Below are 11,230 nucleotides of genomic sequence, written 5' to 3'. Positions count from 1 at the left end.
GTGGGATAGACAAGGTTGCTTCTTCTTGTACCCTTCGTGGGTGGAGCCCTCCGTGGACTCGCGCAACCATTACCCTTCGTGGGTTGAAGTCTCCATCAACGTGGATGTACGATAGCACCACCTATCGGAACCACGCCAAAAATCTTCGTGTCTACATTCCTTCTCCAAACCCTTCCCTTTACCTTCATATGCAATGTTTTATTTTCCGCTGCTACACTCTTAGAATTGCATGTGTAGGTTGATTGCTTGACTTGTGCTAAGTTGCTAAAATCTGCCAAGACTTAAAATTGGGAAAAGGCTAGATTTTTATTTGGTCAAGTAGTCTAATCACCCCCCTCCCCTCTAGACCTACTTTCGATCCTACAGCAATGAACAAGTTTCAGGGTACAGCAACAGCAGCCACAGAGGGTTTAAGACTAGGCAGGCGGCAGAAGATGCTTACTCCAAGCTTGTGCGAAAGCAGACATGCAAGGTTGAAGTTGGCAAGGCGGCGCCACACCTTGGGGTGAAGAACTTCATTATCATCATGCAGTTCGTCGTCATTGCAGTGTTATGGCGTTGGTGTAGTCGCTGCGATTGTGTGTAAGGTGCATACACTTCCACTACTCATTTTTCTGAGAGAGAACCACCTACTCATGTGTTGAGCCCAAGACATTCCAATCCAACCACTAGAATCTTGATTTCTAGCCTTCCCCAAGTTGCTTTCCACTCAAATCTTCTTTCCATCATATCCAAATCTGTGAGAGAGAGTTGAGTGTTGGGGAGACTATCATTTGAAGCACAAGAGCAAGGAGTTCATCATCAACACACCATCTATTACCTTTTGGAGAGTGGTGTCTCCTAGATTGGTTAGGTGTCACTTGGGAGCCTCCGACAAGATTGTGGGGTTGAACCAAGGAGTTTGTAAGGGCAAGGAGATCGCCTACTTCATGAAGATCTACCCGAGTGAGGCAAGTCCTTCGTGGGCGATGGCCATGGTGGGATAGACAAGGTTGCTTCTTCTTGGACCCTTCGTGGATGGAGCCCTCCATGGACTCGCGCAACCGTTACCCTTCGTAGGTTGAAGTCTCATCAACGTGGATGTACGATAGCATCACCTATCGGAACCACGCCAAAAATCTCTGTGTCTACATTCCTTCTCCAAACCCTTCCCTTTACCTTCATATGCAATGTTTTACTTTCCGCTGCTACACTCTTAGAATTGCATGTGTAGGTTGATTGTTTGACTTGTGCTAAGTTGCTAAAATCTGCCAAGACTTAAAATTGGAAAAAGGCTAGATTTTTATTTGGTCAAGTAGTCTAATCACCCCCCTCTAGACCTACTTTCGATCCTACAGCAATGAACAAGTTTCAGGGTACAGCAACAGCAGCCACAGAGGGCTTAAGACTAGGCAGGCGACAGAAGATGCTTACTCCAAGTTTGTGCGAAAGCAGACATGCAAGGTTGAAGTTGGCAATGCGGCGCCACACCTTGGGGTGAAGAACTTCATTATCATCCTGCAGTTCGTCGTCATTGCAATGTTATGGCGTTGGTGTAGCAGGTAAGCTCACCACGTAGGGCATAACATTAGCACACCTCGATGCTTGTGTGCAATCAAACAACGTGTACGTGTTGAGTTAAGACGATGCAGGACGCCAAATACCGTGCCTAAACCTATCCTCTAATGCAGGCAGTGAGTATGCAGGCAATCAAACTAGGTGCAGATATTGATTTTTAGTCTGTTTTCTCTCAGCTAGACCCTTGAAGTACTTGGAAGGTTTGTTTTAAATTATTGATGAACAAATATTTTTTTAACAGGCGTTCTAGTGCGTTGTAGATTCTTATCCCGTACTTGTATCATTTGATGATGCATGTCAAAAGCAGATCTGATTACATCTATTCCTAATCCTAAATAGAATGTAAGGACGTAGGGATTTCTATGTAAATATTCTATGTAAATAGAGTATCCTATTTTCATAGGCTCGAATGACCCCTTCTCATAATAAAAATGTGCACGGTCTGGTTCGGTATGGAAGCTGGAAAGTGTATGCAATGCACACAAAAACTGAGATGACAACCAAACACGCCAAGTGAACCACCGGTCATCTCCCGTGTTGTGCGTGTCCCAGTTTCCGACTTGCACATCGCCTCATTGCAGGTTAACTATGGGATTTTCTCCAAGTGGTTAATCTCCGTGCCGGTTTTTGCAAGTTATGATATTTGGCGGCTGCTTACGGTTTCAAACTGACATAAACTGGAGGCGCTCATGTCCACAATCGCCTGAAACCGACGCCCGTGCCAACGAGTTGTTCGACAAAGATGGGTGAAAACTTGATGCCACTGCTACTGTGCACATGCCCATCTCATTCTCATGCTTGCGAAACGAAAGCGAGAGCCCAGTTGTGCATCCTTGGAACCATACATAACCCCTAACCTGCCGACAGAATGCCAACTCAGCTACACCCCACTGTAGCCACACAGGAAAGATTAAACAGATCCTAACAAGCACCAGCCTTGCCTTCTCCTTCAGATGAAAGCACTCTGTCCTATGCTAAACCCATGCTCATGTGCGAAAAACGGCGATTTTTCTAGCGCACGCCAAAGGCACTTCAGCTTGCGCATCGGTCGCCACAGCACATGAAAAATGACATGAGCTCCAGGAGGCGAGCTTGGCCGTGAAGGGAACACGACATAAACATGACAGTTTGGAACATGGAATGTATGCCACATTGGATGACGAAGGGAAACAAACAGTTTAGTATGGTCTACCACACAAATCAAACTCGGAAGGTGTGTGCGTTGCTCTATTATGTACATACAATCTTCTCCGTTGCTGGAGAAGCGGCTTCAAGAGACGTCAGGCAAGTTAGGGGTTGCCTCTCGTCGGACGGCATACGTGGTTCAGCTTCTTGGCGTGGTCCTGTCGATGGTGCTGGGTACGGCACATGAAACCGTACCAGCAACTATCCCTGTCAGCAGCATCAGCTGGAAGAAGCTGGAAAACAAACATCCACATCACCATCAAGAGACAGATAGGATACATGAAGAATAAATAAGGAATGCAGGGGGGGTATGCAGTTGTTAAGGCATTCATTCAACAAAACAGCCGTATCAGAAATCTCCTGCTTCAGATAATCTGTCGGATTCAAACAAGATTAACTTGGAACTGGTGATCATACCATTTTATGCAACCCTTTTAATAACTTATCACAATATATCAACCGTGCCTTGATACTGTTGTCAGCTTGGGAGGAATTCTATGCTTATCAAAACGAATTACTACTAGTTTAGGCCCATACCAAACAAACAGGTAGGGAACCACAGGAATATCAGACAGTTAAAAACCATTTAGCAATGTTCTCCCTCCGTCCGAAAATACTTGTCATCAAAATGGATAGAAATGGATGTATCTAGAACTAAAATATGTCTAGATACATCCTCTTTTATTCATTTTGATGACAAGTATTTCCGGACGGAGGGAGTATATTATATAATGGTCTAAAATGTAACGGCTTTTATGCTCTTGGGGAAACCAGCATATACTACATTTCACAAAGCTGTAAGCCTTAAATTTATCATATTTAAATGACCAATCTGCATTCAGTACCATGTACCTAGTATTGTACTGGATCATTGTAAAGGCTTTTATTCTAGTTGGCAAAGCAACTCCGGATTGTGGACATCAATTTTTGTATCAACTCTGGGAGTAGTATCTGGTAAGTCCTTTGTGGACATCAATTTTTTGTATGTCAACTAAATAAGTGTACTTACAACATTGACATCTCACTACAAAAAGTGGGAGGCATATCTAACATAAGCTAACCGATTAGCATATGCTCATGAAAGTACGAACTGACTGTAAGAGTTAATAGTATACATACATTTCTGGGCGTTGACACGCGGAACCAATACAGCAGAAAATCAACGAACTTGTTGTAGCAATGGCTGCATTCATTTGACTCAACAAAATCAGCAAAGGCACCAAGATGAAATCAAGAAACTATTCTTGTCAACTCAGGAAGCAATTACTTGCAAAGGTATGTCCTGGAAGTAATTGCCTCAACATTATTCAGTTGCAGCCTTGAGCGATCTGCATGCAGCAAGAGCATCATATCGATAATGATTCAAATATGATATATATCAGAACGTTTCCCTATCAAAAAGATATATGTGGGCGCACGCAACAGGAGTATAGTCCTCCGTTCCAAAATAATTGAAGTTCTAGGTTTGTTCCTAAGTCCAATTTGTTTATGTTTGACCAACTCTATAGAAAGATGTGCTAAAATGTACAATGCCAAATACACATAGTACAAAAATATATTCCGCAAAGAATGTCATGAGAGTAATTTGGTGTTCTAGATGTTAATATATTTGTCTAGACTTGGTCAAACTTAAACAAGTTTGACTTAGGACAACCCAGAACTTCAATTGTTTGGAACAGAGGTAGTATTGCATAAACCAGGTGCCAAATAACACTCAAAGTAAGCTTTCCTTCAAATCATGCATAAAGTCATATACACCAGTATTTTGTCATATCAAGATAGAATTGAAGTTTTTAAGATAATTTCTTCACAGCTATCACATATGCACCAAAACAATATTCAACTGAAATAACAGAACATTACCAAGTTCCTTATTATCAAACTTTGCTATCCACTCAGAGATTACAGCTTGCAACGTTTTGCCAGATTTCTGTATGCACCTTTCTGTAATCTAGAGAGGAGAAACCACAGTTCATTCACACATGAAACTACCATCAAGGCCATAAATGATAAGGGATAAGATCAAGATGGAATATTCCTACATCTTTTTCATATGGATTTCCCCCATGAAGCGTGTCCGGAAGTCTAGAGATATGGTGCTGAGAGATCTGGAATAGTATGCACACATCATGTCAAAAGATTGCAATTGATGTGTATGATGATGAGAAGGTACATCAGGGCTTTAAAATATAGCAGAGACAGATTGGCTTACCATCCTGAAAGTTTCCTGGTTGCAGATTAGATTACAATGACTTGAATTCACTCCTTGGGAATACCAATAAGCTCCACAAAATGATCCATCACACCCCAAACCTGCAATATAAGTATGATAGGTCAGCACCAAGAGTGGTGTCATAAAACTAAAGTAAATTAGGAAGAAGAGCAGCCAAACTGCTCATAGTGACTGCACCTTAAGAAATTTACTGAGAAGCAAGTAAGAATAATGCTTATACTATTCATGCAGATTTATGCAATAGAATAGCCTTAAGGAAACTAACTAATGACGAAAATATCTAAGGAAGGCCAATAATAAAATTAAAACACCAAATTTGCAGTTCAATGATGTAGCACTGCATCAGTAGTGTTGTAGTGTTAAATAGCATATCAAATGAACAAAATAATATAATCCATGCAATTAACAAGAATACAGACGATCAAAATCGGCAATTACATTTTTGTATACTGGTGTTAGGCCTAGCTGGCATCAGTCCTCCACATCCATTACACTGTATGTGTGCTGCTCGGGGACTGCATCTAAATCCAGCAAATTCTGTACCTGCAATAGTCACATGTTCAAAACACAAACAAACGGATGAAACAAGTAGACGCGGGAAGCTGAATAAAAACCTCAATTAATTATATCATTACTCTGTTCTCTTTTAGAAGCTGTTTAAGAGTAACCCGTTGAAAACTTCAACTGATAATAAGTTAAAAACAAAAGTAAGAACTGCTTTTGTCTTAACGTTGATGAAAGAATGCAAAAGTTACATCTCTAGCCATATCAATGCAAAACGAATGCACCCAGTCTGAGCTCATGTGAAAAATGCACACACACACACACACACACACACTGTTATTGTACCAAGGGAACAACTTTGATAAAAAAAGGGCAGCCCGGTGCACGTAGCTCCTGCTTGCGCAGGGTCCAGGGAAGGGTCCGACCACTTTGGGTCTATAGTACACAGCCTTTCCCTACATTTCTGCAAGAGGCTGTTTCCAGGACTCGAACCCGTGACCTCATGGTCACAAGGCAACAGCTTTACCGCTGCCCCAAGGGAACAACTTTGATAGTTATGAAAAAAAATCTCCAGATTCTGAAAACCTGAAGGCGAGCATGTACTAATATATGTTGATCAAGATGATATTCAAAGCGATATTCCCATATTTACCACATTGAGGACATGGAAATTCATCGTTGCTTTCATCACTTGCAGGTGGCAAAGGGCGCTTTCTTGATTGATTTTTCTGTTTTCCCAAAACCTACGTCATGAAATAACATGTCACCAACTATTTAGATTCTTGGGAATGGAGAAAGACCATATATATAGAAGAAAAATATACTGGTAAAGTAGAAAATATAATAAAGGAACCATCTATGAACTCAGGCTCAGTAGGTTTAGCAAGGAGCAATTGTCACAAGGTACTCAATGGTTGCAATGATACATTTTAACTAAAAGACGAGCAAACTTATGAAGACAACTACAGAACTTTTCATCCAATGGTACACCTGTGAGTTCTTTAAACAAATTCAAATCATAACATGCTAGGTAAATATTCATTCTGCAGGTCCCATATTCCATGAATTCCCTTGCTAAAACGTTAAGATAAACTGCTATATTCCTGTCATCTTAAAATTTCATCAACAAATTCACACATCAAGTTCACAAATCAAGACTAACCTTAGCATTCATACAAAAAAAAAGTGACAGATAAGTTGTATTACAGACCTCACAAAAACGTGATATTTTCAGACCACAGAAAGATGTCCAATTTATCATGTCACAGCCTTGAATGGCTTGTATTAAGATGCTGCTAGTGATAATTGATAGATTAGCTAACCACTTAAGTCCATGAGACTCAACTGTAAATTAAAAAACTTAATCGGCCGTTTAGCTACAAAGAAATTAATGCAGGCATTTGATAAAGGGTGAGGTTTTTCTTACAAAAAATCAGATAACCATGACTAAAATATGACATACTGGCGCCAGAACTGATGCATGTAGAAAATAGTGAACACCGGCAATTCTTACAGTAAGGTTGTAAACTCACAAGATTCGATTTAACTGAGGCATATGACTCTAACAACGCAATCTCATCATCAGACCGCTGTAGTGACGAAAAAGCTTGTAGTATAGCCTACAAAAAAACAATGAAAGAAAATCTAGCCCACCAATAACAATTTCAGGAACAAAATTCAAGACAGTCATTAGCACAAATTATGATACCTCTTCAATATTATGAAGGAAGTGATTCCTTCCAACTGATTGCACTGGCGTCCTACATTGTGGACAGGCAGCACTCTGGCTTTTATCACGTGACTTGCTCGAAGACCTTCTCAACCACTCTGAGAAGCAGCCATTGCTAAATTGGAAAGGAGAAAGGATCAACACCTAATCGGAGAGATGTCTGAAGAATTCCCCCCCCCCCCCCCCCCCGAGCCCCCGCGTCGTTCCCAGGGGAGACTCGGGAGGCGAAACCCTAGCCGTCGCCGGCGGGCAAAGCCCTCACCGGCGGACGGCGGCGGCGGGGCCCTCGTTCGTGTGCTCGCGCGCTGCTGCTGGGCGCGCTGGAGCGGCGGGCGGCCGTCTGCTCGCGGGGAGGTCGAGATGGCGTGGACTGCGTGCGCGGTCGCGCTGCCATGGCGGCCGGTGATGCATGTGGCAGAGTTGAGGGCGCCCAGATCTGGGCCGCACGAGCCCGCCCAGGCCCGCGACAATCACTCTGCCCCCACCCACCCTTCTCCCTCCTCCCACCCCTCCCGGCCGCCGCCGGCGGTTGCCGCTGGGTTAGTAAGCACGCTCGCGGCGACCCTGACGGTTGCTGCTCCGCTGTGCCCCGGCGGATCCTGGCGGCGGAGGCTGCGGGCCAGCGCGGCGGCGGCGCGGTGCAGGTGGCTGCAGCCGCCTGCTGGACGCGCTCCCGGCGGTGGCCGGCCTGCTGGAGCTGCGCTGGTCGGTGCCCACTCCTGCGACGACAACGTTTCTAGGCTTCCCCCATGTGTGTTGGTCTTCTCCAACGATTCTTCGCCATGCCCGGTCTGCCACTGCATCTGAGGTCCTTCGTTCTTGGGTCGGGGCGAAATCCCCGCGCAGCGACGGCCTGCGCTGTCAACGGCGACGCCCGAGGGTGCCGTCACCTCCTTGGAGGCGTTGGCATGACCCTGACCGGACCTCCTCCTCGAGCACCGGGAGAAATCCTAGGTCCGGCCTCCCGGACCGGGCAGCGGCGGCGTCTCAACGCCGCTCCCCTCTTGATGGCGCTGCTTTGGCTGCAAGTGGAGTACTTGATGCGGCAGATGGTGGTTGGCGATGCATCGGCTCTGGCGTAGACTGCTACACAAGGAGCAGGTCACAACGTTTGCCTGCGCCGGCGCTCCCCAATGAATGCTACACCAGTTCCAATCAGGCCCTGCCTTTCACCCGCCGACTCTCTAGGCACATGGGTGCGAGGTACGTCGGCCTGGGCAGTCCTGAAGCTGCATTCGTCCCTGGAAGTGCCTGGCAATGGCAGTGATGCTGCCCTGTTGCCCCGAGTCTCGGTGCTTCGCCATTTTGGCTGGAGGCAAGGCTGGGCGAGGCCTAATGTCGTTGCGTGTGTCTGTAGTTGAGGGCACCTCCTCACCTAGCTGTAGTCACTTGGTGAGGACGGTCGGGTGTGTGTGTGTGCGTGTGTGTGTGTGTGTGTGTGTGTGTGTGTCCCTCCTTTCTGGAGGTTGTACCCCCGAAGTCTTCCTGTTCAATGCAATGAAACGCAACTCTTTTGCGTTTTCTCGAAAAAAAAAGGATCAACACCTAAACTTTAAAAGAAAAGCTGAGATTGGCTAAGAAAGCTAGAAAAGTACCAGAAGTTGTGGAAGCAGGGAGCAACAGTAACAACATCATGCCACAAATTCAAGCATATGCTGCATTTTGCATTCTCAATATCGAGTAAAATCTTGACATTGTTTTTGTCATGGTCCTTCGCAGCTGTTATATCAAAGGTATACACTAAATGACCTGGAAGAAAAATAAATCATGAGTGTGTTACAAAATAATCCAGTTCATCTGTTCAGAATTAGAGAAGCATGAAAATTAGAGCCCTCCTAAAAGGTAAAGATTTGCTGATCCACAAGTACAAGGACTCTGTATTAATTTAATGTGGCTACAGCCTTTGCAGGTTTGACAACATTCTAAGAATATGAGTGGTAGGTTTGCAGATAGTGAGGAAGTACTGGTTTGTTGAGCAAGAAATTATTCAAGACAATCTGAATGTTGTCAGTATATACTTACAATAACACATGATATTTTTTTTCCTTTTGCAGATATGGAGTTCTTCAGAGTTCAGGAACACATAAATAGATGTAAAATTGTAGCATACACATGTTTCACTTTGTAAACCTAGGAGCTACCTTACACAGAATGATACTCTTAGCTACATAAGAATTAAAAATGATCAAAGAATGCACATTTAGTGAAAAGGCACAAAATTTTGTTAAGTTTCATAAGGCATAAAATATATATTTTCTTCTCCAATGAAAAGGGATGTAGAACATGCAGTGGAACTAATCTGTGTTGCACAAACTGAAAATAGGAAACTATATGACCTTCTTCCCGGGGCCCTGGGACAATCTTGCTCCCTGGTTTAATGTCAACCAATTCTTGTTGGATAACTCTTCCATCAACAATAATTGCATCCGAGCTTTATCAAATGGTACATGGACAATGGCAAAGTATGAACATTAGCAAGAATATAATCAATAATGGTATACAAATCACACAAGGATGACATGGCAAGCATGAAACATTAACAAGAGTCTGATAAAACAGTAAAAGGTACTACTCCAGGAATTTAAGTTACCAAAGAGCATGGATACACTAGTGCAGCTTAAGAAAAGAAAAAAGAGGCGCCTTTCTCACAAGTCAAAATTCTCCCTATCGATTCGCACCATTTCGGACGAAATCGAACCAAAAATCGCCGAAATAGAGTCCAAACACAACCAAAATTTGCATTCTATCGCAGTCCCCTCACAAGAACAAACATGCAACAACAGTACCAATCTTACACGACACAGCACCAAAATAGGACCTTAAAACCACACCAAAACCCGCACATTCCCAATAAGACGCATTCCATGAGATCGACATCGCCCCAAAGAAGTACCACGAATCATACCTGAGGTTCCGGATCGTCGCCGACGACGCGTCGCCGCCGCGCCTAATCTCGCACCACGCGAGCTCCTCCCCGCCTGCGGCGGGGGCGACCAGGGAGCAGACCACGGCGTCGCCCTCTGCGACGGCCACCTCCGGGTAGGCGGAATCCGCAGGCACTGGAAAGGAATGCACGGGACGGACCAAGAAATCGGAAAGAATCAAGAACCGTGCGGTCGAAGGAACCCAAGAGAGGAGGGGAAAAAACATGGAGGAATAGTTGGGTTGAACAGGCCCGATACCTAGCTTCGCCCAGACGCCTGCGGCGGCCGGGGAAGACGCGGAGGGGTTGGAGTTGGAGCACTCGCCGGAGTCCATGAGGGCAGGGAGCCGGCGGGGAAGGAAAAGGTAGGAGATGACGTGCGTGCAGCGACGCCGGCGCGTTGCGTGCAGGGGACTTCGCTTCAGTTCAGAGTTCGGGTTTGGCTGCCTCGTGTACGGACCTCTTTTTTATCTGTAAAATGTTAAAAACGTCGGATTCTTAACCAGGACAAATTGAACGTTCTTTACTAACACAAATGGAAATTACCATCCGCGTGACAACTAAATTTGGAAATTGTCTTCTTTTTTTAACAAGGGAGACGCCTATGGTGACTTTGTAAAATAATAAGCCAGCTCAGTCTCTCGAAGGTGCTCATAGCGGTAGGATGTGCGTGTGTGCGTTCATAGAGGTGAGTGTATACGCGTATGTATGAGCGCTTGCGTCTGTACTGTGTTAAAAAAAGATTATAGTGAAATCTTTTTAGTTTTGTTAAGGGAAAAAATTAGAATAAGCCGGCCGATCACGCGAACACTTCCGCCGCACGCGCAGACGTCAGATACGAGTTTAATCAGCCGACACTCAACCGCCCAGGACCTTCACCACTAGACCGATAACCCGCAAGTTGCAGCTTGCACATATCATTTTTGAAGAAAGAAAAGGCGATCTCGCCTTCCTCCGGCCTCCAGCGGCTCTCCTCCGCTGACGATACGGACGTGAGTGCTGAGGGGGGTCACCAAATTCACGTGTGTGGATCTTTTTAGTCTCTCATAGTTTAGGTTTTTAGGCTGCTTATCATCTCTGCTTCGGCAGTGGCGATCGT

At 44.7% G+C, this 11,230-nt stretch overlaps 1 protein-coding gene and 1 pseudogene across 1 annotated transcript; one reads left to right on the top strand and one right to left on the bottom strand.

The window, feature by feature from the left end:
- Positions 1-2,684: 2,684 nt before the first annotated feature.
- Positions 2,685-10,579, bottom strand: LOC109779838 (uncharacterized). Its single transcript, XM_020338459.4, has 14 exons — positions 10,391-10,579; positions 10,114-10,267; positions 9,545-9,639; positions 8,804-8,957; positions 7,188-7,323; positions 7,012-7,098; positions 6,132-6,222; positions 5,414-5,518; positions 4,955-5,055; positions 4,785-4,850; positions 4,606-4,693; positions 4,010-4,070; positions 3,862-3,925; positions 2,685-2,975 (listed from the first exon to the last, which is right to left on the bottom strand). Exons 1-14 carry the CDS (start codon positions 10,464-10,466, stop codon positions 2,847-2,849), a joined length of 1,407 nt encoding a protein of 468 aa, XP_020194048.1. The 5' UTR covers positions 10,467-10,579; the 3' UTR covers positions 2,685-2,846.
- On the top strand, positions 7,445-8,376 carry LOC141021167 (uncharacterized; annotated as a pseudogene).
- Positions 10,580-11,230: the final 651 nt, after the last annotated feature.

This window comes from Aegilops tauschii, chromosome 4, assembly GCF_002575655.3.
Source record: "Aegilops tauschii subsp. strangulata cultivar AL8/78 chromosome 4, Aet v6.0, whole genome shotgun sequence".
In the NCBI taxonomy this organism is placed as follows: Eukaryota; Viridiplantae; Streptophyta; class Magnoliopsida; order Poales; family Poaceae; genus Aegilops; species Aegilops tauschii.
Note: the sequence above shows the minus strand (reverse complement) of the source record. Positions and strands in the feature narration are given on the sequence as shown.

Excerpts from the sequence above, each read along its gene's own strand:
- LOC109779838 (XM_020338459.4), bottom strand. The coding sequence starts at position 10,466 with ATGGACTCCGGCGAGTGCTCCAACTCCAACCCCTCCGCGTCTTCCCCG. Across the intron at positions 9,640-10,113 it reads GCGACGATCCGGAACCTCAG|CTCGGATGCAATTATTGTTG; the intron begins GTATGATTCGTG and ends CATTTGATAAAG. Across the intron at positions 7,099-7,187 it reads TCCTTCATAATATTGAAGAG|GCTATACTACAAGCTTTTTC; the intron begins GTATCATAATTT and ends GTTTTTTTGTAG.